Consider the following 27093-nt stretch of genomic DNA (forward strand, 5'->3'; position numbering starts at 1 on the left):
GTTGCACCATTAGGAGGGGTGAGGACCACTACTTTAAAAATTAGTACTTTCCTATGTGCTGCTTCCATAGCTTGGTGTCTAGGATGTGGGTTGGGGAGGCCAATGTGGTGTGATAAAACTTGTCTGGGAGATGCCAAACACACACACACACACACACACACACACACACACACACACGCACACGCATGCACGCACACACACATGCATGCACACTCCTACTTACCAAAGGTAGGGAGCCTACAACAGACCTAAAGTACTGTTACCACCAAAGTTCAACTTGGTGAATTTTGAGTTTTTTTTTTATTTTATTTTTTAACTTGAGTATTTCTTATTTACATTTCGAGTGTTATTCCCTTTCCCGGTTTCCGGGCAAACATCCCCCTAATCCCTCCCCCTCCCCTTCTCTATGGGTGTTCCCCTCCCCCCCTCCCCCCCTCCCCCCATTGCTGCCCTCCCCCCAACAATCTAGTTCACTGGGGGTTCAGTCTTAGCAGGACCCAGGGCTTCCCCTTCCACTGGTGCTCTTACTAGGATATTCATTGCTACCTATGAGGTTGGAGCCCAGGGCAAGTCCATGTATAGTCTTTAGGTAGTGGCTTAGTCCCTGGAAGCTCTGGTTGCTTGGCATTGTTGTTCATATGGGGTCTCGAGCCCCTTCAAGCTCTTCCAGTTCTTTCTGTGAATTTTGAGTTTTATTGGGGTTACTTACAGGGGTACGGGTGAGGGGTTATAGAAGCAGAAGTGACTCGAAGACAGTTGCATCACCAAGGTCTACCCCAGATCTGGTGACAGCTCATAAATCTGGGAACCTGGAGCACAGTGCACAGCCTGCGGGCAGCTCAGTAGGTTCGAGAGTGTTCTTTCCAAGTGACTCTGGTCTACACCTCCTCTAGGCAGGTCAGCTGTTTCTGCTTCTTCCAGGGAGCTGGTCTGGTCAAGAGTCCCATCTTCCCCCTCACCCCCCATCCCTGCAGCTTAGTTCTGAGAGTCCCTCTCAGGTTTTATTGTTTACTCTGTCAGGGAGGGGCCTAGTGAAGTTGGGTTTCAGGGATTTCCTGAAGCTATTTTGAGTTGTTTACCTTCTGTTTAAGGGGCTTCCCTGCAAGATAAGAATGTTTCAATCTTGGAGGAAAGTGTTACTCAACACCAAGTACCACACAGTTCTTTGGGGGAGAAAACTAAGATACCCTCACATAGGCACCGGTGCTTCACAAGGGAAGGGTGTCTACCCTGTGTCTGACAGACTTGTGTGTCTGGTTAAGCAGGACAGATGGTGAGCAGGGCAGCCTTGGGAGCTACATATTCCTGGTCTCTCTCCAGAGAGTCTTGTGACATATGTTATGTGGCACAAGGCTTTCCCCTCAGTTCTGTCACGTGGCAAGGAGAGTGAAAACAAGGGGCCATATTGGTAGAGCCATCCAGGAATAGGACCCCAAGACACAAGCACCCTGTTACTGGGATGCCTAGGTGGTGGAAGTCTCAGGTTCCGGTAGGAACAGACCAAGATCCCGTCCAACATGGTATTAGATGCTTGTGCCCTAGCCTTGCTCAGGGCTGTCTGCAGCCTAGGATGGACTGCAGCCCGGCCTGCCTGGCACCCCTGGTGGGTATCGTACACCTCGGCTTGTGGTGGCTGAGTGGTGGCCTTATGGCTACATGGCTCTCCTGGGGCTGAGCTGTACTGAGCGACTGTTTGCCCAGTATCATGCATCTTTCCTATGGCTGTTCCCTTCAGAACCCCGAGGACCGTCTCTGCTTCTCCAACTGAGCCGTAGCTTGGATTTCTTTTTTTTTTTTTTTTTTTTTTTGGTTCTTTTTTTCGGAGCTGGGGACCGAACCCAGGGCCTTGCGCTTCCTAGGCAAGCGCTCTACCACTGAGCTAAATCCCCAACCCCGTAGCTTGGATTTCTTATCCACGGACCAACAAGGTGTTCTCTTCCTGAGTCTTGAGGGTAGTGTGTATCAGACAGCACGGTTATCCGCCATGTGGGCTAAACTACAGGGCTCTCTTCTGTGTCTACCTTGAAATTCAGCCTTCTAGGGATGGGCCACAGACGTGACTCCAGTTTCACAATGAACCTGCGGGCCTCAAGAGAGTGGGGAATGAACACTGTCCATCCTTGTTTATGGGGGGGTTTCCTGATATCCCCGAGGACTTTGGAAACCTGGAAGCTTCAGCAACTCTGCTAACTTGCTTCTGAACACTTCTAAGCACACCTCAGCGGAGCCTGCATCTCACTTCCCTACCTGTCAACCTTTTTGCTAACCACAGCGTCAGCTCCTGAGTTAGGCTGAGGGAGTGCAGAAAAGGGCTGCGACTGTGTAGGGACAAGCTATTCCAGGAGGCTGTGGACTAGCCACAATTTCCTCCATAGCAGGAGGAGAAGGGACACTTGGAGGGCAGCTTCTGGCAGCCCGGGCGGATCTGTCTTGGCACCAGAGCTGCAGCAAGGTAACTAGTGGCTTTGAGGGGATTTATTCCCCTTCAAAAATCTATCTGACTCTTCAGGAACATGTCTATAGAACCACACCGAGCCCTCGAGTCTCCAGGGGCAGCCCAGGTGTCTGGGATGTATTATTAGCATTTACCTTCCATTCTGATACCTTGATTTCCTTTTCCAACAGGGATAGTGCTTAGCCTACATGCTAAGGGCTCGTACGGGTGTTCGGACTTGTAGTAAATTTGCCTACCCAGACTCCACATTCAGCACAGTGGTGCCTCCACGAAGCTGAGTATGCAAGAGGTCTACTGTGAGCCGGTCCTACGCAGGGCTCCATTGGCATTCTCAGCTTTACAAGTCCTCGTTGCACCGAAGCAGAATGACCTTGGGTCTGCAAGCCCTAGCCATCCTGGGAAGATGGAAGGGAAACCCTCTGCTCAGCAGCTGCAGGCCCTCGGGGTGCTGTCAAGCATTCTAGCACCTGTGTGGAGCTGGCACCTGGCAGGTGTGAGCCTCAGAATTCAGCCTCCTCTGAGTTAGCAGGCTGTAGGTGTGAACGCCGCTCAGCAGGCTGTAGGTGTGAACGCTGCTCACTTTGTTTGATTCCTTTCAGTTTCATTAATTAAGCCAGAGTCAGTCTTCTCCCCAGAGTGTTTGTCTCTTCCGATTCTCCCGTCCTGGTGGTCATGATGCTACTATGACCTCCTTGATGCCGATGGTTAGCTTTTCTCTGTCAGCCCCTGGTTCCGTTTCTGCCCGGTTCCGTTTCTGCCCCCGTCCTCGCCACTGTCAGGCCCAACACTGCAGCAGCCAGGTCCTACCTGGTCTAGTCCTTCTATGGACGTCTGTCCCCGAGCATCTCACAACTGTGTCTTTAACCCTTGCGACTTGTAACAGAGCATCGCCAGCGTGGCCTCAGAGTGTGCCTTCCCCACTTCTCTGAGGATTCAGCACTCTTGTCTGCTGTCTGCTGTGACAGCTTGGCAGCCTTACTTCACTGAATGTGGTGTTACGGTCTTTAAAAGCTTCAAAACAGGCTGTCCCAGGATCACGGGGTATTAGCTAGGGCGCTGGGTCCTACTGTAGATGTCAACGAAATTTCAACAAGTTGCTCTGCTCCATGTCCTTCAGATCTAGATCTGTCTCGCCTTACCTCTGGAAGCTCATACTCAGTGGCTTGGAAGGTCTGCTGGTCACCTGTCTCCTTCATTCAGGCCTGGCTCCAAGCAGCGGTGCTCATGCGGTAAGCAGTGCTGATGTGGTCAAGGGAAGGGACCAGTAAGTCCAAACAGCTATGTGGGATTCTATAGAGGTCTCAAGGTTTCAGGCACAGAGCCCTCTGTTTTATTCAGAGAAATAAGACCACTGATTCAGAGGAGTCTGGAATTCAGGTTTTTCTTGGCTTCCCCTCCCCCCTTGTTTTGTGTGTGTGCATGAGTGTATGCATGCGTGTGAGTTTGACCCAAACTAGGGTTATCTGGGAAGAGGAAACTCAATTGAGAAAGTTCTCAAATGTTCTATTACATTTCCTGTAGAAAAGTCTGTAGGGCATTTCCTGGTCGTAGGACGCTGGTGGTTGATATGGGAAGACCCAGCTTACTGTGCGAAGTGCCAGTCTTGAGTTGGGTGAGGAAGAAGGCTGCTCAAGCCAATAGACAAACAAGGCAGTAAGCAGCACTCCTCAGTGGCTTCTGCTTCAGTTCTCGCTCCAGGTTCCTGCCCTGACTTGATGATGAACTCCGATGAAAATAAACCAATTCCTCCCCAAGTCTTTGTGTGTGTGTGTGTGTGTGTGTGTGTGTGTGTGTGTGTGTGTGTTTACTACAGGGGTTTTCTGTGTACTTCTGGCTGTCTTGGAACTTACTCTGTAGATCTGGCTGGTCTTGAACCCAGAGATCTGCCTGCCTCTGCCTCCTGCACTGGGAACAAAGGTGTATGCCAACACCTCCTGGCTTTTTATTCATTTTTTTTCCAAGTTGGTTTTGCTCCTGGAGCTTTATCTCAAGACAGCAGCCGGGCTAAAGCAGTCTTTTGGTCATTTTGTATCATCTGCCCCCCTACTCCATACCTGTCCAGCCATGTGCCTGCTACCCAAGTTCTCTACCACTGAGCTGAATTCCTGAGCCAGCAATTCAGGCTTTTTGATATGTTAACCTAGAGGGGCTCCCTCTCTTCCCAGTCAGAGCCTGACTATGACACAGCAGCTTCTGGAGGGTTTTAATTCAGCGCCTCTGGAATTCCAGCACCTTTCTGGGCACGCTGACCTATCCACTGTATTTCTGTTCTCTGGTTGCTGGTGAGAGAGATACCAGACAGCACCAAGGAGCTTTTGTGTTACACCCTCCTTTCAGACGGTGTATCAATGATCTAGCCTCCCGACTCCACAGCCGATGCCATTTCGGTTTTCAGACCTCCCAGAAGCACTGTATTCTTTCCACACACCAATCAAATTGCCAGTAAGCACCAGGTTTGATGGTCCTGGAATGCTAAATTCTAGGGTCCCGTGGAGATTGCTCAAGTACACCACAGGGCAAGCAGGGACTGCCTGCTGGGCACAGGGTCACTTGAACCTCACTTTGACTGAGCATCACCTTCTGATTTTTCCTGAGCGATCGGCAGGTGTCACTTTTCTCAGTTGCCGAAGCTGGGACCAGAAGAAATCTTTTCCTTTCATACCTTTTGCTTGAATATAGCTTTTTAAAATTTAAGTGCGAGTCGGACTCACGGGACCTGGCAGTTAAAACACAGATCAATACTCATGGCTTTATTTTGTCCCAGATCTAGAGAGACCAGACCAGCGGGGGCCTTGAACAGGGACCGCTTCGGGGGCACTCCAAGTCAAGTCCCTTCCGATCCCGCCTTAGAGTCCGACTCCGCCCCTTACAGACCCGACCAATGGGGTGCAGTGTTTGACAGTGGGCGGAGTCGTACTACCCCACCCCATGCAGAGCCTTAGCCAATGAAGATCGGGGCTCTGGCGGAGGAAGGCGCCCACAGCCCCGCCCCCGAGCTCTGCCAATGGAAGGGCGCGAGGCGGTGCACCCGGGCAGAGCGCGGACCGTAGCGCGCGGTGCTCCGGGGGCATCCGCCGCTCGGCTCCGTCTGCCGGCTCCTTTCCCTGTCTTGTCCCCACTTCTGCAGCCGCGCTGCCGGGTCCTCGCGCGTTGGCGAGGTCGACAAGCAGCATGGCGGTGGAGGAAGAGGGACTGCGGGTCTTCCAGAGCGTGAGGATCAAGATTGGTGAGGACCGTGGTGGCGTGGGCAACTCCCCAGACCCCTGCTCCTAGTATCCGGCCCAGCTGGACCGGCTCCTCGTGTTTCCCCGCCCAGACTGCCCGGTTCTCCGTGGCACTGCGGGGGAGGTGGAACCTGCATCAGGGGGCGTCTGTTTGTATGCGCGAGCACGCGTGGTTGTCTGCGTGTGAGCCTGCAGCACCGCTCCGGATCTCGGGCGCCTGAGTTTACATGCACGAGCACGCGCGAATCCGTCTGGGTGCTCCCACTTGAGGGATCGGGTCTACTGATGTCAGTCTCCCGGTGTCCCCGTCGCAGTCGTGCGCAGGAACTTCTTTCCCAAGGAGGGGGCGCCCCTTCACCCTGCTGCAGGTTTTGAGGCCGTGCACGCGCGCGACTCGTGTGTGTGTGTGTGTGTGTGTGTGTGTGTGTGTGTGTGTGTGTGTGTGTCTGCGCGCTGCAGGCGTGGTGATGGAGCCACCAGCACCTCCCCCTCCTTTCATTGAGAACTGGCCGTGGGAGCTGTGGCCGGCAGGCCTGGCATTCAGGCTGCGCTAGGCTGGTCGGGACTTCAGCAGCAATGCTGGGGGCAGGGAGTGAAGTGGAACTGAAGTGATCTAGAGAGAACTTCCTGATTTTTTTTTTAACCTGGAGATTTCGTCTTTCCCAGTTGTTGTTTTTTTGTTTTTGTTTGTTTGTTTTTTTTTAATCTTGTGAGTGATGTGTGAGTCTACTTCCTTACAGTGGTTTTCTGAAGTGACCGTTACACATCAAGCCATTAACGCACTGGGCAGGGGCCAATTTTCTTGGAAGGAATTCTGGGTCCTAGTGCACTGTCCCTGTAGTCTTTTCCCTCTGAACTGCGCCCCACATTACTGGCCTGTTCCCATGTGAAAAGGCCCCTAGTGGGTGGCAACAGTCACAGCCCAGTGTCAGTTGTTGATGACATTCGATGCTGTCTGAAGAATGCCAGCTACTCGCAATCAGCGTGTTGCTTCCTGTCCGCTTTATTTTGCTTTTGAATCATCGCCGAGACAGTTTGATCTTTGGTTCAGAAGCGCTGCGGATAGCATGTGGTGTTTGGGCTGGAGCAGAGGGCATGGGAGGGATTTCTCTGGCTTTTATGCCTGGAATTGCTGTCAGGAAAGAGGCTGCTTTCTGTCCTCTGCGGGCAAAGACCACTTGTGTGAGGGTGGCTGGCTTCAGTTTCCTTCAGCCAGAGCCTCTGACCAAGTGAGTCCACCAGGCTCCAGGGGTGCTGTGCCCTTTTGCTCAGGGACTGGGGAGGTTGTGGAATCCTGTTGGGGAGAATCAGGTCAGTTGGTAACAAGGGTCCGAGACTTTCCCTCTCAGTACAGTGTGCTTGCCTCAGTCCTAGCATCGGCTGCTGTGCACACAGGGAAGGGTTTTAGTTCCAGTCAAACAAAGAGGATTTCTTTTCTGGACTATCACAAGCAAAGTGTCCAAGACAACAGTCTAATCTGTCTGCCGGATTAGGGTCCTCACTAGAGGATCGGCAGAGGGGACAAGTCCTAAGGTCCCTCTTCCATTGTGCCGTTGAATAAGGGTATGATTGGAGCCTTCATTGCCTCTGACTGAATAGGGGCCTGGGCAGCTCTCAGATGTACAGATGTGGTGGCAGTGAGTGAGGTTGGGTAGAGATGTCCAAGCTCCCACTGGCTCTCTAAGTGTTCCTTGTCTTATCTTTCCTCGTCATTTTTCTCAGAGGTCCTTACCTGCAGGGCTGCTCAAGAGGGATGGTCATGCCTCTCTGGATGGAGTATGCAGGGAGCATAGCTCTGCATATAGAGCCTGCCTTCTGTGTCCGAGCACAGATGTGTGTTGGGTTGGCTTTTTGGAGCTCAGGAAACAACTGGTTTGGGTTCGGTGTTTCTTGGCTGCCCTGCTTGTCTGATATCACTGGGGTCCCCAGGGAAATCCCATCAGAAGATCAGGACCCCTAGCCAGGTGGATTGGGTGGTCAGGCTCCCGGTGTGCCTTATTTAAAGTCTAGTAATGGAGGTGGGACCTCTTGGGCTTTCCTTTCCATTTCTGGTTTGTGGTCTTACCACTCTATGATTTGCATCTGCCTGAGTGTCACTAGTTGTGACACTGTTGTTGACTTGAGGGCAGAAGTATTTGACCCTTTCTCCCCCTGATTCTCCATCTCTGTTTTTGTCTCTGTCTCTGTGCCCCCCCCCCAACACACACCAGAGTACACTCCTCTGAGCCTTGTCTCCAGGCAAGCTGACTTCCAGGGTGACCTAGATGAACCTCTTTCTTGTCACAGCCATTTCCCCATCTGAATAAAGCAAGAGTCCGAAGTGGGGGCTGCATCCGGTGGGAATACACAAGGCTGTCATCTGTCCTAGTCAGCACCCTCCCCCCGCCCCCACCCAGTGAAGTTCCCAAGAAGGGAAGAGAGACAATTGCCCCTAAAATCATACATACAGATAAACACCATTACCACTGCTGTGTGGAGCGTAGGGAAGGGGCTGATATTACGAGGCTGCCCTCTACTTCTTGACTGTAGAATGTAAGATAGTACTTGGTTTCACCAGAAGCGAAATCTCTCTGTTCTTCCTCTTTCTCATCCCATCTACATCCTGCTCACACAGAAGACAAAGACACATAAAAGTAAAGTATCTTAACAGTAACGCGAATAAAGCGTCTCCGGTCTTGTCTTGAAGAGACCGCTGCTTCTCCGTTTGAAATTTGCGTGGTTATTTAGATGTGTTCTTCCGTGCGGTGAGAATCGCTAAGTGTCTTTGGTAACAATTACTGCTTTGTTAAACCGTCTTCAGCCATCACATGGGACTGACCCACGCTTCCTTGAGGCCGCTGTATTGAGGAAGTGTGTAGCCCAACTCTCTAGAGCCAGCGCTTGCCTGTGATTGGGCAAATAGCTGTGGCCAGGGCTCATCTGCCCAGCAATGCTATTTTGGGCCTGGTGATCTCTAGGGTTGCAATATAGCTTTACTTCCCAGTCATGTTTTCCTTTCTCACAATATTTATTATTTTTTAAAAGTGCTCCCTTGATAAAAAAAAACATTGATGCATAGAGCTAATTATCAGCTGTCAGGTAATAAATAAAAATTTAAAATTCTGGCTTTGAATTCCCAGGCCAGAAATGTTCTCTTGCACTGTTAGAAATGGCTTTGTTCATTTTCTTTCTGTCGAGGTCTCTAGTGAGCTCTCTGAGCCCCCAGGAAGCCAGGCTCTGTTTGTTGCTTTCCCCCTGGACTCTTGGTGACTCCAGTCTTTCTGCCCGAACAGCACAGCAGCCTCTCTGCGTCCTCACTGAGGCTCTATGTTCTGGCCCTAAAGTTAGAGTGTGGTTGTGGAGACAGGGACAAGCAGGGCACATAAATGGTAGCTCCTCCCATTGAGCAGGGCTGGGTTGCTGTGGACTAGGGCTGGTTTCCTGCCCTCAGTGCCCTCTCTCAGTGCTTTCCCCCATTGCCCTCCCTCAGTGCTCTCCCTCAGTGTTCTCCCTCAGTGCTGTCTTTCAGTGCTCTCCCTCAGTGCTCTCCCTCAATGCCCTCTGTCAGTGTGTCTGCCAGTGCTCTCTCCCAGTGCTCTCCCTCAGTGCCCTCCCTCAGTGGTCTCCCTCAGTGCTGTCTGTCAGTACTTTCCCTCAGTGTCCTCCCTCAATGCTCTCCCTCAGTGCTCTCCCTCTGTGCTCTCCCCCAGTGCCCTTCCTCAGTGCTCTACCCCAGTGCTCTCCCTCAGTGCCCTCCCTCAGTGCTGTCTGTCAGTGTTTTCCCTCAGTGTCCTCCCTCAATACTCTCCCTCAGTGCTCTCCCTCAGTGCCCTCCCTCAGTGGTCTCCCTCAGTGCTGTCTGTCAGTACTTTCCCTCAGTGTCCTCCCTCAATGCTCTCCCTCAGTACTCTCCCCCAGTGCCCTTCCTCAGTGCTCTCCCCCAGTGCCCTCCCTCAGTGCTCTCCCTCAGTGCTCTCCCTCAGTGCCCTCCCTCAGTGCCCTCCCTCAGTGCTCTCCCCAGTGCCCTCCCTCAGTGCTCTCCCTTAGTGCTGTCTGTCAGTGCTCTCCCCCAGTGCTCTCCCTCAGTGCTGTCTGTGCTCTTCCTCAGTGCTCACCCTTGCCTTTTTGCTGACAACAAAAATCTAACCAGAAGCAGGAGGAGCCAGTGAAATGAGAATGTGTAGACGTGAAAGATGGGAGCAACAGGGGTATGCCTGCCTGGTCAGCCATGAGGAGGCAGCAGGTGCCAAAGCCCTAGATTAAGGGTTGGCAGCTCAGGGCTCCAGTTAGCCCATTGAGCAAAGTTGTCATCTCCACTGGCCACAGTATGTTGACACCAGGTCTGCTGTGGGTCACAGCAGGCCATGGACCTGCAGGGGGCAGTTGTGCTTTATGGGGCTAACATAGTTGTCATGGCTGGCCAAGGCTAGGTTCCGAGAGAAGAGGTGTTTTGTGAGTCATGACCGTAGCCTTTGTGTGTACAGTATTTTCTGGATCTGGCTTTAAGAAGATGCCACGTGGGCCAAATGTGGTCCTTGGCATGAGAGACTTTAGATTCTCTTGAGCTCTCTCATGCTAAAATTAACTTGGGTATTCCATTAACCGAGCTCAGCTCAGCTGCCTGTGGTATTTTTAACTGCCTGGGACTAATGTGCAGATCTGGGCTGTACCTGTGGAAGCTAGGGGAGCTCAGGTTGGACCGCTTCATCCTGCTGTTCCAGGCTGTTCCCTGCCGGGGTGTTGACTATGGTGGGCAAAAGACGCAGATTTCAAGTGAGGGTTTAGTGCCCCTTTGTCTCGTTCATTTTAAAGATTTCTTTTTTTTTACTAGTGTGTGTGTGTGTGTGTGTGTGTGTGTGTGTGTGTGTATGTATGTGTGTACATGCACACCATACCTGCAGAGGCCAGAAGAGGGTATTAGATTCCCTAGAGTTGGCATTGCCGGCAGTTGTGAACTGTTCAGCAGTGCTGGAAACTGATCTCAGGTTCTCTGGAATAGCTGCAGGTGCACCAAACCTCTGAGTGTATCTTGTTAATAATAAATTCTCACAGCCTCATGAGATGGATGTCCATGAAGGGAGAGAGAGAGAAAGAGAGAGAGAGGGAGAGAGGGAGAGAGAGAGAGAGAGAGAGAGAGAGAGAGAGAGAGAGAGAGAAAGAGAGTGTGTGTGTGTGTGTGTGTGTGTGTGTGTGTGTGTGTGTGTGTGATACCCAGCCTGTGTCACCTCTGCCAGTGTTCACAAGGCTACTTACTTTCCACTCCGGTCTTAGTTTTGATTGATGGCTAGTGGAGGGCTGAGGAGGAGCTTTGGAGGGAGGAGGCAGCTGGTGTTGAGGGGGTGACAGGGGCACCGGTCCATGCTGTAGCTATCAGGGCTAAGCTGACTTCAGTGAAGGCTGACCAGCTCTGACACTCACTGACCAATAGGTGCAGGACTTGATCTTCGAGGAGTTGAAAGGCTGAGTAAGGGGGACAGTCTGAGGTGACACGCAGTGGCCCCAAAGTGATGTCCTGTGGCGCTCGTTACCTGAGAGGCAGAAAGTATTTTGATTTGATTCCCCACAAACCGATTGTGTATCTGAATACATAAGCCGCACATGCGTACACACACCGAGGAGTTCGCTGCAGCTGGCTGAGGGCAAGCGACGTTGAAGTGTGAGTGTGAAAATATTTAGCAAGATGGACGTACTCCATTTCCCAGGTGGCCACCGGTGAGGTGGAAGCTGATAGTTTTGTTTGTGGAATGCAAAAAACAAAACAAAACAAAAACAAAACAAAAACAAAACAAAACAAAAAAAAAACAAAAGAAACCAAACAAACAAAAAAAGGACTTCTGCAAATGGCCTTTGAGGGTCCAGGTGGCTGAATGACCTTGGATGTGGGCTGACTGAGTTTTAGGACCAGAGCCCCAGACGGCCAATGAAGAGAGGAAGTGATGGCTCCATTCTTGGAACCAGAACCTCAAGATAGGGTAGCGGCTGGTTCTTGATAACTCTGCAGTTTTAGATGAAGTGACATTTATTTATCTGAGTGGAGTCTGATCCTTCTCTGAACCCAGCTTGGTGAGGGCAGATACACCAGGACCCAAGCATCATGAACAGAGGCAGCCAGCGTTTCCTGAATAAGTCAAAGCTGTTGGCTCTGTTAATTTGTAGCAAATTAGAGTTCGGCCTAAGCAGTGCTTAAATAAGAGAGGGCTGGACTTCTGATTAGCAGGTAGGGGTAGCAGTGTGAAGAGAGATGACTTTGCCCTTGCCCTTGAAGAGAGGATACCATGCATCCATGGGTTCCAGTGTCCCACCCTGCCTCTGATGGTGTGAGGTATTGACTGGTAGTGCATACAACATTGGGCACAGATGAGTTGCCTGGAGTTTCTAACGTGGTGAGTAGATGGGGCCTCCCTGTGGGCAGAAAGCCCATGTAGGTAGGTTGTGTCAAAACCCAGACGTATCTATGACTTGTAGGCGCTGGCTGGCTCACGGAAGGTCCACAGTGAGTGATGCATGGTTATCGTGTTGGGCTGGGAGGGACCTCATGGGTCACGGCTGCCCTTCTGTAGGTGCCTGTCAGGGTAGCAGGCTGTGCTGGTGAGACATCTGCACAACTGAAACGCCCTCACCCTGACAAGACGGTGATTACCTACAGAGGGGCTCTCTGCCCACCGCCATAGCCAGCAATCGAATGGACAGATTGGAAACTTAGCTATTTGAAAGGGCGGAATATCGTGGAGCATTCACTGAGGGACAGCGGAAGTTGTCTATGGGCCATCATGCACTATGTCATGTTTCCTGGGGTTGTCCCTCCCTGTTGGTCTCTCTTCACTGTGAGGAAGCTCCAAGGGATGATCCCATAACACTGAAGCTCTTCTTATGGTTGGAGACTGTTAGTCAGTATTCTCTTTGGGTTCTTGTTAAGGAAAGAATTCACTTTCATATCTGAAAGGGGGTTCATATTAAGGCCCTCCTTCTCTTGCCAAGTCAACTCTTGGGGTTTGCTTTGATGCCGGGCCCACCATGATGGTGCCCCAGTGGCAGCCACTTCTCTTAGAGCTTCGAGGAGCTGAGGACACACAGATCCATGTGGAGGGTGGTTATGGTCCCAAAAGGTGCTTCTCACGTTTTATCTAAGGCTCAGAGAGGCCAGGTAGTCTCCGGCTAAGTTGTTCCATGGTAAGCATCTGCTTTTACAGTGCCTGGGAGTCTTCATGATTGGCAAGGACTGGCCCTCGTGGGCTTGTCTCCCAATTGGGAGTGGATAGCCTCCCAGCAATGCTCTCCCTTCTCAGCACCTATTAGAAGCAGCCATCATGGGACTAGTCCGTGGAGCATAGTCTTCACCGTGACCAGCGTTGGTGTTGGCAGAAGGCATGAAGCAGAGAGAGCTGAGGGGTCGGTGTCTGGGATGGCCGTTTGCAAACCCTACCCTGGCTGGGCAACATCTTGTCTGGTGAAAAGCTCAGACCAGCATCACGAAACGTGACCGCTAAGAAGCCCTGGCTTCCAGGGTGCTTGATCTTCCCCTCTTACCCATTCCCAGGAGGAGCGACGTTCACTCTCCTGCCGCCCTGTGCCAGGAAAACCCATCTGGAGAAGAAAGCATGGCTTTGGCAGGCAGAAATTGGGTGGAGTGCACAGTTCGGGGAGAGGAGGTCTCTCGGTCCCAAGACCCAGAGACTCTGGGCATCTGCTTTGTTTTGGCTCTGGCTAACTTGGGATTTTCCAAGGCTGGGGTCAGACTGGGGCACAGAGCTTTTAGCATTAGTCCAGGAACATGAGACGCTTCCGGAAAATTCACCCGCGTGTAGGCCCCAAAGGCCCTGGTCAGCCTGGACTGTTGTCTCGAGGACGGGATGGATGCTGTGAAAGGGCTGGTTTTCCCATGGCCTTCGGGGGTGAGGGCTGAGCCGGGGAATTCCAGACCCTCAGAGCTGCAGAGGGCATACTTAGCCTCCTCAGGGAGGCTTGCTGAGCTGGCCTGAAGCCCTCAGTGCAGGCAGACTGCTGCAGGATGGGATTCTGGGAAAGCGAGGCCACCACGAAGCCTGGAGAGGATACTACCTCGTGTCCCCCGTGGCTGATCTCCAAAACTGTGCTGCTGGATTCAGAGTCGGTGCCAAATTTTCGTCTGTGCAGCAGCCTCAGCCGGCTCCCTGAAGAGAGATGCAGTTCTGCTACACAGCCTTTGAGCCTGGGCCTAGGCTGGGCGCAGGAAGAAGGAAGCAGGCTGCTGGCCCCCAGCCTGCAGGGACACGGTAGAGATCCATTCCTGAGTGTCAAGGCTATCTTCTTGAGTAGCAATCATCAGATCAGTAAAGCCGTTGACCTAGGGAACACACAATAGGGTACTTCCTCTGCCCTGGAAAGCAGAGTCCTAAGGGCTGGAACTGTGCCCTGTGCTTGTGTGTACAGCTGGAGGTCTCGGACACTGGACACCGTTGAGGTGGGAGGTGGGGAGGGAGAACTGATCTGTCCTCCCGAGGCTAGCATCCAGGTTAGCGCAAAGGGCCATTGTAAGGTGTCATCTTACGATATAGTTACGTGTGTGTGTGTGTGTGTGTGTGTGTGTGTGTATACACTCGTGCATACCCTGGGGCCACCTGCAGGGCAGACTGGCATGCCCCAGTATGCACAGTGTGATAGTTGTGTGGAGGGTTGGGGCACTCAGCCTGGTTTATGTCGATTTGTACTTTTCCCCAGGATTCCTAACAAGAAGAACGGGTCAGTCCTGGCACTGTGACATTTGCAGAGTTTAAAGTAGTCCTGATTTTCACAGAGTCCTTATTCTTCCTGTCACCTGCATGGGCGGGGCTTTCCCACTGGCAGTGGGAGAGCCTTCAGACGGCTCGCCTCCGATACTATGACTTCGGTGCTTGGATGCACCTGCTTCTCCTTCCACTGCCCACACTATGAGATCTTTTCCCACAATCCTTTTGGGTTTGTACATATTTTATATTTGTGTGGCACACTCGTGTGTCTTGGCCCCCTGCAGCTTAGCATTTTTCTTGTGGGATTCCTCCTGTTGGTTTCTGAGCTCTTCTCTTAGGTGGCCTCTGTCAGGCAGGAGCCCAGACCAGGTCTTCTAAGCGGCGTGCTCAGGAAGCCGTAGTGAGACCCAGGGTGACTGTAGGGCAAACCTGAATCCTTAGCCCTGTGAAGGAAGCCATGAGCAGAACTTCAGTAGGTAAGCCAGGACCAGGGGTCCCAGGCAGGTACGAGCCATAGCCTGTTGGTGAGAAGCAGGGAACAGTTGCCTGCAGATCACTGGGTTCTGACAGTAATTTTGGGTGGCTCATGGGCAGTTTCTGCCTGTAGGTCATTTCAGGCAGCGATGGTACAGACTCCTGGGTCAGGTGGACTCTTACCAGAAGATGAATGAAGGCCCCACCCAGACACCCGGCCTCTGTGAGCTGTGCTGGATGCACAGGCCTCTGGCTATTCTTGGGCTGTGGTTGTACTGCAGTAGTTCCCTTGAGGAGTCCTGCAGGCAACATCTGAGACATTAGTGCGGCTGCCCCGCGCCCCAGCTGGTCCCATCCATCTGGAATCTGTGACATTCCTTTTGCTCTCCATCACTTCCTGCTTCCAGCAGCCCTGTGCTCAGTGTTTGGAGAGAGCTTCTCAGGATTGGAACCCAAGAATGTGTTTGTGCCTGTCCTGACTGGAAATGAAGGGTCACGTGGAACGAAGAAAAAAAATTCACTGTGTTTTGCCCAGTGTCTTGGTTTAAAAATTTTGTTCATGAGGTGTATTTCATGACTTCTGTGGGGACAGTTTTTCCTCCTTTCCTGTCTCCTTCCTGTACCCGAGAATTTTCTCCAGAGGGCTGGTGGGAGCATGTCAGGAGGGTCTGGCAGGTGGAGGACACCCACAGGGCGATTCAAGCACACCTTGCTTATTTCTCATGGTTGTCACGGTCAATAGTGTACCTCACCCCCACACCCCAGCCCCAGCTCCCACTCCACGGAGGCCAACCATCTCAGGGCTGGACTACAGCATCCCTGTAGGTACACCACACCTAGCAGTGTTGTGAACAGAAGAACAGTCTGCTGTGGTTCTGTTGCTGCTCTAGCAGAGCGGAAGTGGGGCATCTGGGTAAGGGTCCAGAGGCTTAGACTGCGAGGGTCTGGAAGCTGGTGGGCCAGGCAGGGTCTCGAGGCAGATCAGCTGCCCCGGTTTGGAGTAGGATGGGCAGGGTTGCAGCTGTAGCTTTCTATGTTTGGATTCTGGTGCGTTTCAGAACGGCTGGCTGGCTACCTAGGGAATGCAGGGCAGGTGTGGCCTGGGGAGGTTCTGACATCATCAGGAGGCTGCCCACAAGCACCATGGCTTGAGCTTTGTCTCCCCGCTAAGATGTCTCCTCCGTTTGCACGGCCCTTGCCATCAGGGCAAATGAAGAGTGTAGGACAGCCCTTCTTCCTGAGTGGACATCAAAGAGGGGACTCAGAGGGAGACCAAGAGGGCGTGGACGAAACTCTGGGGTGAGGCGGAAACTTCTAGTTTCTTTGAAACGTTAGTTACGTCAAATGACGGTTTGGTGGGGCACACAGGTGAAAGGATGTCTCGCTAAAGCAGGCACGTGAAAGGCTGCTTTCCTGAAGCAGACACAGGTGAAAGGAAGCTTGATGAAGGATTATATATGGACCCCACAGTGGGATACAGCAAACAGTGAAAGAATGACGGAGTGTACGTATGATCCCCACAGGCAGAAGTGCCCCGAGCTTTGGTGTGGTTTGCTCTGCCTCGGTATTCTTTGCTAAAGACATGCATAGATCGGTTCGCTTTGTATAACTTTATTGAGCTCAACTTGTGGTAATGCTGCCACTAAGAAAAGCTCCCCCAAGAACAGCTCGTGAGGTTCCTGCGACAGCTTGCTGCCTCGGAGGCCTCGCCTTAGGCCGTTGGTGAGCCTGGTGGTTTCTTCAGGATTGAGCTACGATTGCCTGGTGTCTGCTTGCTGAAAGGACTGGACTGTAGCTGCTGGTTCAATGCCTGGTGTCTGCCTGCCTAGAGGCCTGGTCTGCAGCTGCTGAATCATATCTGGTGTTTGCTACAGGGCTGAACTGCTGCCCAAGAAGATCAAGCTCACCCCCAAATTGCTGAACAGGTCCACTTCCCCCACATCCTAATAAATTTCTCTTCCACCTCTTCTGGAGAGGTTGAACCTTTAGTAAAAGTAGGTTGCAAAAATTTTATGCCTAATTTCCCCAGGACCTTGTTCTCTCTGACCATGAGCTGGTGTAGCCATAGAGATCCATCATTCCTACCTGCTGGCTCTAAGGTGCCCTGTTACCCCCAGTTTTGCTGCACGTGGCTGAGAAAGCTATGGCTTCTGTCATGTCAGACTGAAAACCCGGAGGAGAGGGCTGTTTGCTGTCTTGTCCTTTAGCACCTGTCACCTTCTTCCCAAACCGAGAGCAGGTTAGTCTAGTGCACAACAAAATCAGCGGTGCCCTCTGCGCTGACTACCATCCCACCAAGTCTGGAAGGAAGAGGGGCAGTCTTTCTTTGATGCAGGGGTTTCATCCACCCAGGGTCACTTGGTGATGGCCGGGACTCTTGCTTGTTACATGGGCATCCATGAGCCCCGGGGTGCTGAGGCGAAGCCCTTGTTTGATTACATTTTCGAAAAGCATGATGGGAAGAGGGCTGCTCTGGGGACATTGTTGAATGTCTGGTGAACACCAAGAATGTGCCTGACTCCCGCCCCTTCCTCAGGAAATAGAGTATCACATTACTGTCAGTCATGTCTTGGGAGCAGGGAGCAAAGATCTCTTTGCAGGTCTTGCTGGGGAAAAGGCTGTGTAACTGATGCTTTGCCGTCCTGGGTGTGGACCCCGGGGATAGAGGTGTATGAGGTGTACCAGCTGGACGACCTCCCTGTGTTCCTTGAGCTTCCCACGCCTTGGCTTATGACCACACAGTGAGAACTGCAAGTGTTCCTTCCTAGTAACGTCGCGGGTTGAGCAGTTTGTGAAGTGCCACTCCCTGTGGGCACAGGATAAGTTGAACCCGATGTTGTCACTGCTCTCTTCTGGTCTTTTATCTCACCCAGGAGCCACGCGGGGGTTTGGTGAGAGTCAGTGTCTGCTCAGGGTCATAGGGTGCGCCAAGGCCTGGGCTGTGTGTAACCGGCCGAAAATCTTCCTAAGAGTACAGAGTTTTCTTGGTGAGTGGGCACCATGTGGGGGCTTGGGGTGGGAGGGTTAGGTGTTTATGAGGCCTCCATAAACCAAGAGCCTGTCCTGCCAACCATGCAAAGCCTATGTGTCCTACGTTAGCCGGCCATGTTCAGATGTCCTCTGTGGTGTGCTCTGACCTACCATGAAATGCTGACCTTAATGTGGTCTCGTGCCTTTGTGCAGTGCTCATAGAACATTGAAGTCCAGAGGTGGGACGTGGAGCTGTCTACCAAGGCAGCTTCCCCAGAGGCTGTGACTGGGCTCCCGGACACTGGTGAGAAACAGTTGCTATAGGGTACTGAAGCCGAAGGAAGCCCTTGAGTGTGTGTAGCCCAAGCCACTTAGCACAGCCCTTAGCTCTATTTCCCGGGCTATCCTGTCGGCATCTCAGCCACGCATGTCATCATATCGACAGATGCAATGTGCTATGTAGTAGCGTCCCTAAGGCCTGTGTATCAGAGGCTTGGTCTCTAGGTTGGTGCTGTGGGAGGACAGATCCTTGGGTAGTTGGGAATGAAGGATGACGGGGCCCTGAGTGCCTTCTTCTTGTCCATTCTTGGCTAGGAAGCAAACAGTTCTGCTTCTTCACACCATCCATCCATGGTACGCTAACACACGCCTCGAGTGCAGCCTACAGCAGCAGGAACGTCCAGAACCGAGCAAAGTCCACCTCTGTGAGGCGATGGACAGGGAACACACTTTATTTGGCAGAATGTAAGAGTCTTCTCAAATCGGGCCTAGCTTAGAGCAGGTCCTGCATGCCACATAGCCCGTGTGGAAGGCAAGGTCAACTTTTGGTACTGGGTCCCAGTGTTGTACTCTGAGATTCCTGCTTGCTTTCTGTCAAGGTGTATTCGTTTGCCAGTCCAGCACTCAGCAAGCTTACCTTGATGGCTCAACCAGGACACCCAGGAACACTCCTCTACAGGGGCACACATCATCGCCCACAGGCAGGAATACAGTGCCTTGCCCACCTACAGGGAAGGCTTCGGGGGATCTGAGGGGATTCTGGGTTTGCCAGACCTTGGCTCTGTGCACCCTGTGGCAGCCTGTCCCTGGGACTTGTCTTTCCTGCCCAGATCTGTAGCCCATGAGGACTGGGTGACCTGCTCTTGACGCTTCGACTCCAGAAATACCAGGAATCTCTCTGACTCGTGACCCTAACTCTCCTGGGGCAAGCTGGGGCATTTCATCATTGATGCATTTGGAAGTAGGGCTACTGAGAAGTCGACACGGGAGGAGCGTGGGAGGCGGTGTGTCCCACATGGCTTGAAGGCCACAAGAACAAACTATTATATTTTTTTCAGGGTAAAATAAGATCTGGGTTCACGGAGGTCTTAGCAAGCAAATGGCCAGTTTTTAACAGGCGGAGTTCATGCATGCAGGCTGTCAGAGCTGGGAATTGCTGACTCTTCCTGGCCCCTTCTCCCTTACCCTCAAATGCGTAATGTCCCTTAGCTCTTTCCCAGATAGTTTTGGACTGTGTCTAATAAAGGAAACCTCAGGAAATCCAGAATAGAAGGCACATGGCTAGAGGAAGTTCATTTAAGCACTACAGATAAGTTAGTGGTTTGACTTTGTAATAGTACCACACCAGTCAGCTCGCTGAAGACAAGGGCTGTCTCCTCCACTCAGGGAGCTGGGTTCACTGTCCGCTTGGAGCCTGGAAATGCAGGTTAAGGATTTATGGTGTTTAATGAGCTCGTGGGTATCTGACATCAACTATTTTCTAAGCTGGGTCTGTGTCTCTTTTTCGGCTTCTCTTACTCTCAAGGAGCAGCTTGGTCATGGGGAAGAAATGCAGCAGTGCTCTGCCTTGCTTCCTTACCTCCTTAAGAGGGACACCATTGCTGGCAGGGGACACCATTGCTGGTGTGCTCCCTTCCCAGCATGTCTGCCTGTGGCTGGTGCCTGTGCAGGATCCCTCCAACCCCGAGTCTCCATGCGTGGCTGCCAGTGCTCCTTGAAAGTGGAGCGAACAGCCTTATAGGAGAATGCAGAGAGAAGGGAGCCTGGGGTCATGGAGGTGTGGGGCTTTAGGATGAGCGACCACCAAGAATCACTCATGGGGCTGGTGAGATGGGTCAGCGGATAATTGCACTGGCTGCTCTTCCGGAAGTCCTGTTCCCAGCACCCACATGGTGGCTCACAACCATCTATAAAGGGGCCTGATGCTCTCTTCTGGTATGCAGATGGACAGACATACAGACAGAATACTCAGACAATAAAAAAAAAAACTTAAGAAGAATCACTTGTATTCTGATTCCTGCCCTCTGTTGTAGTGTGTCAGCTATTACCATAGCATGGCCACTCTGCGGTCTTAGGGCTTCCCAGTGTCTCTATGCCCCCTCCCATCTTATCTGAGCACCCTCCACCTCTCACTTCTCTTTGGAGTAAGAGGAGGGATCTACCCTTTTCCTTTAATACCTACAGGAGAGACATGCTATTCTGAGTTGTGCTGGAATGACTCCACGTGGCTTGATGAAGCTCATGGAAACTCATCTGTAGCTCGTCCCCGATGGCTGATTTGCTACAAATAGGGGCTTAGAGGAGCTATGCAGTTAGAAGTTGTTTGGGATAAAAGGCAATCTGCATTGGCGTGGTACTCTGAGAGGCTGGATGCCCAGTGGGTAGGAGGCGGCATTTCCTCTGTGAAGGCATCAGCCAGTATAACGCAGTCCGTGGTCCAGCCGTGGATGGCATCAGCAGGTGCTAGTCTTGGTGGTTCCTGCAGCCCAGACAATAATGATGTCAGTGTGCATAGTGCACACACACTCTTGGCTCAAGGCTTGATCACTGCGTACAGGTCCTAGTCTGGGCTAGAATTTCATCCACATAGATAAAGGGCTCGCCAGGGGATTCCCCCACCCTCCAGCAAGCACAAGACAGATGCAAATGTGTTCAATTCGAGTGGTAATGTTTCTGTGTAGACCCTCAAATGGCTGAGCTGCCTGGGACACTTGCTCTAAGTAAGCAGACCGTGTGTCACCAGGGAAGTGTGACTGTATGTCTGTGGATCCTTATTTATGGACACTGACATTTGGGTTGCATATAATTTTCAGATGCTATGGAGTGTCTTTTTGATAAGGTTATTTTTGGAATCTAAAGAGCCATGTTTGGAGAGATGGCTCAGTCAAAAAAGTGCTTGCCATGCAAGAATAAGGACTGGTCTTTAGCACCCATGTAAAGTCGGGGCACAGGAGAGTGAGAGACCTTGGAGCACACAATCCTCCATGGGATGTCTCTGTCTAAACCCTCCGCTCACAGCTCAGGGAACCCTGTGGAAGAGAAGGTGGGAAGGGAAGACTGGTATGAGTCGATGAGGATGGAGGACACCAAGACCTTCTGTACACGCTAGGACTCACACACACATGAACGTACAGAGACAGCGGCAGCATGCTGGGGGCCTGCACAGGACTAAGCCAGATGGATCCTAGAGCTGAGAGGAGAGGTGGGCACAAGCCCTATACACGATCCAGAAGTGACCTCCAATTGATAACTGCTCACAAGGAAAGAACGAGTTTTCTCCAGTGGAGTCCTGTCGAGTATACAGGATATAAACCACACTTAAGGGCAGGCCCCATGGCCAGCAGATGGCTAACACAAAACAAACTCAGCGGTATTTCGGAGGATGTTTTGTTCTGTTTTTGTTTGTTTGTTTGTTTATCGGTCTCACAATGCTTTGTTTGAACCTTTCTTTTTCTTTTTCTTTTTTTTTTTTTTTTTGGTTCTTTTTTTTTTTCAGAGCTGGGGACCGAACCCAGGGCCTTGCGCTTCCTAGGTAAGCGCTCTACCACTGAGCTAAATCCCCAGCCCCTTTATTTTTCTTTTTACCTTAGAGCCTTTTTGCTTATCTGCTATGGTCCCCAGTTCAGCTCACATGGACTTTCTGCGTGTGAGCATGTATGTATCTCAATGTCCACGTGTGTGCCCTGGGCTTTGACTTTTTTCCTATCCGTTTTGTTTTTAATTTACCTTATGATTTTAGTGCCTGTTTGTGTTTCGATGAGAGGTGGGAGGAGAAGGAAGGGCTATGGATTTGGATGAGGAACTGGGAGGAGTTGGGAGGGGAAACCACGATCATCATATATTGTATGAAAAAAATCTATCTTTAATAAAAATAAAATAACGTCTGCGCACAGTAGGAGACATCTGTAATCACAGGGTTGGCTGAAGGAGGACCTCTGGGGCTCACTGGTTTCCTAGTCTGGTAGAATTGATGACCTCCAGATTCAGTGAGAGACACTGTCTCATAAAGTGTCATGGTTAGGGATCGAGGAAGATGCCTGGTGTTGACTTTAGTTCTCCACATGCATGCTCATACATGATTAGACCTCTCTCTCTCTCTCTCTCGCTTGCTCGCTCACTCGCTCGCTCGCCCGCTCTCTTTCACACGCGCGCGCGCACACACACACACGCACACACACACACACACACACACACACACACGTAAAAAGCCATTTTTATCTTGCATTGCAGACACAATAATTGACTTGGGGCTTCCATCTATCTTGCTGACTCCAGCACTAGAGTCTAGATGCAGGGAAGCTTGCAGCCTGAGAGCAGGGGTCCGGGCTCCATGCTGCTCAGCTCCTGATTCTCCAGGGTTTGTGCCACTGGTTTCTGTTTTTATGTTGGATTCGGACCATTTCTTTTTCTTGACTCACTAATATTTCTGGTGATAGAAGGAATGTTTTTCTCTCCATCCACATTCATACCACGGCTAAGGGAGGCTGCTCCATGTCTTTTTTTTTTTTCTTTTTCTCTTCTTTTTTCTTTTTTTTTTTTTCGGAGCTGGGGACCGAACCCAGGGCCTTGTGCTTGCTAGACAAGCGCTCTACCACTGAGCTAAATCCCCAACCCTCCATGTCTTGTGATCATGAGACTTGACCTTGGCTGTGTCAGAGCCTAAACTTTTTGAGGGAAGGTCCCGTGCCCTGCTCTGTAGGCTCTGGGCCCCAGTTGTCCTTAGCTATGAAGGGAAAGCAAAACTCGGATAATCAAAGGATCGGGAAAAACAGAACCTTCTTCTGTGGGCCAACAATTCTTCAAAGTTTTGGTTGGGATTCTGGCTGCAGAGATTTGTAGCCGGAAGCACAAAGATTCTTGGGCTGGTGGGGGGGGGTGAAGCCATTTATTTTAGTCTGTGTAAGAGGTGGGCGGCCCTGGTATAAGCCCTTTGCTACTATGGCGTGAGCTCCTTGCCATCCTGTGTGAGCTCCTTGCCACGTGACCAGTATGTGAAGCCAGCACACACTTCTAAATCACATGACACCATTTTTTTTTCTCTCTCTAAGACCAGTGTGCTTAGCAGAGCTCAGCTTGTGGGACACGGATAGTGGTGAGATAAAGTTATTGCAAAACACGCTCAGGTCTTCCCAGAGGGGACTCTTCCTCTTTAGTGCCCAAGTGAGCTGGTATCCGTGCAGGGGCCAGTGCCAGACGTGTACTCACAGCTTGGCCTCCCTCATTTTACGCTGTGTGTGCTGCTTGCTCTGTGGTGCTTGCAGGGCAGAGGGCTTACAACAGGCAGAGACGTGCAGGGGTGTGACTGTGAGGGTACCAGGACGGGATTTCTTTAGTCTAGTGAGGAACCTCAGGGACAACTCAAGACCCCTTGCCTAATATCAGAGCTACCGGAGACCCCTTAAACAGCCCCAAAGCAGAGTTAGCTCCCCAAATCCCTGAGCCGGGCTGGGTCTGGCTCCTGTTGAGAACTTTCGGAGAGCCGATGTGGGATCGGGTGAGAGGGGGAAGCAGAGAGCAGCAAAGCAAGTCTCTCTTCTCTTTCCTCAGGTTTCTACCCTGAGTTCCCCCTAAATCCTGTTCTGCTTGTATCATCCGCAGGTTCCTGGCAACTGCTGCTCTAGGTCTTTGCCGTACTTTTACGTATGCGTATGGGGTGTTGGTGGGTAAGGTTTGTATGATCACTGTAGACAGTTTAGGGGAATGCAGAAAAGCAGAGTTTAAAAATATGGAGCTGTAGTTCCACACTGCGGTGCCGGTGTAGTAAGCCCGACCCTCACTTTCTTTTGGAGGACTGGTCTTTGTCTGTGGGTGTCTGAGAGCTGGAATGTGTTCACTGGGTGGTTTGAGCTCCACTTACAGGGGACATCTTGTGTATTTTCAGGTTGAACCTGTACAGTATTCCCAGCTTGTGTTGAGGGGAGACCCCTCTAAAGCACCCTCTAAATCCATGCATGACCTAGCCACATGCTAATCTTGAGTGTGGCCAGGAAGGTGCTTGCAGAGATCTGAAGGCCCTCGTTCTGTTTGGACAAGGACCTACAAGTGTTTTCGGTTATTGTTGTTGTTGTATTTTGTTTTTGTTTTTGTTTTCGATGGGCAGAGGATGAGTAAGATGTGTTCTTCGGTTCTATTTCTTACTCTGTCACACTAGCTATGGGCCGTAAGAGGTATTTGGGTCATCAGCCTAGATGTCTCTATCCTCATACCATCCTAACCATAGAAAGGTGAAATTGGAGTTTCTAAGCCAGCCTCGCGTCCGCTGGTTTTATCGTCTTGTTCTCTTCCTTGGAGGGCAAGTGTGTGAACATTGACTAAAATCAAGCTTTCAAACCTCTGTTGATGTCTCTGATCCTGGTGGGTAAAGGAAGGAAAAGTCCTTGCTTCTATTGAAGTGCTCCTTCTGCTTATGACACCTCCCCCAAATAGAGCTTCTTTGGGTTCTCTAGCTCTAGCCTTTGAGGGAGCTCACATGGTGGGTATGGGCTGAATATCAAGTCAAACTGCACTGTCACCAAGACAAGGTCTTGAGAACCTGGGAGCCTGTTTATCAGAGTGAAACCCTTTGGCCTGAAATCTAGAGTTTTACTAATCTCATTACTTCCTTGGGAAACCCTTGGGATTTTTGACTTAACCTAAGGTCACAACGGTTGGAGGTGGAGGTAGGGGGTCTTTTTGCAACCCAGAACATCTGTGTCCCAGTACCCCACTACCCCGAGGCCATTATTTTGCATTGGGTTGGGGGAGATCTGCCTAGGCTGCTGGCTCTGCTGCCCTGGGACATTGCCCTGTGACAGTGGAATGTCACTGTGTAGAAGCCAGTGGACCAGAGCTTTGCAGGAAGGACATCCTGAGCACAAGGACATGGGGTACCTCTGTGTTGTCCACAGAGCTGATATTCTACCACCTTGGAGTATCCCTTGACTCTAATACTCACATGCGGTGCTGGCCGGAGGGATGCGTAGCCCATTCCTATCTCACAACCTATGTTGTTGGAACTCTGCCAGCTGCAGTTGGAGGGGGCAAGGTTGTTCATTTCGTGCACAGTATGTCCCTGGAGACCTAAGCAAGCAAGCAAAATTGATCTATTTACTGTTGGGGAAACTGAGGCTTGGAGCAGCTCCTCTCTGTTCTGAGCGCCGTCTTCTACTTTGGGATGAAGGTCCTTCCATGGTACAGGCTCCTGTTTCTGAGGACCCAGGGCCTCTGTTCTGTTGGACAGGGCATCTGTAATGTGAGCCCTTCCATAATGGCCAATGATCTAGCCTACGTTACTGAAACCTGTTAACTGCAACTTGCTCATACCGGCTTTTGCTGCTTCTGTCCTAGGCTTTGTACCTTTTATGCTGACTGGGTGCTATGGGTGGTGATAGGAGAGGAGACAGGGGTTCTTTAAAACTGGGGCCCAGAGTCCACCTGAGAAGGTATGTAACAAAATGTCAAGGAAACCGTCCGGAGTCTCACACTGGATTTGGGGAGAAGGAAGGGAGAAAGGACACGTGCCACGTTCTCTTCCTGCTGGTCGAAGGGTGGGAAGATCAGACCCCAAAGCTTGTGCAACAGGCAAGATGCAGAAAACCCTTCTCCACTGGGACACTTTTGACAGAGCACTGTGTCCGCTGGTGTGAGCTCCAGTGTAACCATGGCACTGTCTTCTTATACATATTGACTTTTCTGCCTTCTGCCTTCCTTTTTCCTGGGCTTGGTGGAATTTGCAGTCCTTAGTCAGGTTTGGAACCCAGGAGGTCATTTATTAGATGGGCTGGCGGACATCAGTGCTGGGGATGTCCTGTAAGTCCAGTTATTTTAATTCATAGACGATTGATGTTGGACAGTAAGTGATAGTCTCCACTGGTTGAAGGCTCTGGTTCTGGGAGCTAAAAAAAGAACCGGTATTGGGGAAAGAATCATTTAGAGAAAGATTAAAATGAAGATGAAACTCCAGGGGGCAAGATTCAGAGTGAAATGGTTCTGTTGGTGCATAGCTGGAGGAAATGGCCACCCGCGGGATGCGGGACCCCTTATGGACACTTCTTTAATCAAGCAGTGTGCAGTGGGGTGGGAGTGATTACTTTAAACTGCAATGAAGCGAAGAAAACTCTAAATTTTATTAGCTCTGGTTAAGTGTTAAATTTATTGAGAAGCTTAAAAAAAAGATTTTGTTTTAATTTCATGTGCACGTATGTCTGTGCACCATGTGAATGCATTGCCCTTGGAGGCCAGGGCAAAGTATCAGATATCCAGGAACTGCGGTTATAGACAACTGTTAATTACATTGTGGATGCTGAGAAACAACCTGATCCTCTGGAAGAGCTGGTGTCCTTAACCACTGAGTCGTCCTGCTGGTCCAATTCTGATCGGAAGTTGGGTCTTACAGCCAGAAGCTATGGAAGGTGACACAGTTGCCAGGAACTAGGTGGACTTTGCATTTTGCACACTGTGCTGGGGTGCACTGTGGTCAGTTTCTCGTAGTGGTTGCAGGGCTCAAGCTTCCTGATGGGCAGGAAGTGACACAGGAATAAACCACAGTGGCTTCAGAACCCATGGATGGCTAAGGAGGCACTTTAATTACCCAAGAGATGGAGGCTTAATAAAGGGGGAGGCTTCATTACCTAGTCACCTTAAAAGGAGTTGCATTCTAGGCCACACCGTATAAACTTTTCTGTACGATTAAAGGTTGACATAAGAATAAAACAACAATAAAATTGGTAAACCATCAGAATGTCCTGAATAGCCCCAGAAACACGGCGAAGTTCGTTAACAGGGGAGCAAGCTGGAAAGCTGAACTGCGACTCTGGAGTCTTACCTGCTGGGAATAAAAATAAATTAGAGAAAAGTATGCCTCTCCCGAACACACAGAGACTCTTCTCTTGTCACTCTTTACAGCCGCAGTACAATGAAACTTCCATGGAAGCACTCACACAGCTAATACAGTAAGTCACCCAGAGAGATTTAACATGCGGACGAAGACACGCACAGGCTACATATAAATACGGCACCATTTTCTGTA

The 27093-nt window shown here is 51.1% G+C and overlaps 1 protein-coding gene across 1 annotated transcript in view; it reads left to right on the forward strand.

Moving 5' to 3' along the window:
• Positions 1–5613: 5613 nt before the first annotated feature.
• Positions 5614–27093, forward strand: part of Rasa3 (RAS p21 protein activator 3) — a 113972-nt gene continuing 92492 nt past the window's right edge. The window contains 1 exon segment of the mRNA NM_031574.1: positions 5614–5681. Within this exon segment, the coding sequence (NP_113762.1) occupies positions 5627–5681 (55 nt within the window). The 5' untranslated portion in view covers positions 5614–5626.

The sequence above is a fragment of the Rattus norvegicus genome, chromosome 16 (assembly GCF_036323735.1).
Source record: "Rattus norvegicus strain BN/NHsdMcwi chromosome 16, GRCr8, whole genome shotgun sequence".
In the NCBI taxonomy this organism is placed as follows: Eukaryota; Metazoa; Chordata; class Mammalia; order Rodentia; family Muridae; genus Rattus; species Rattus norvegicus.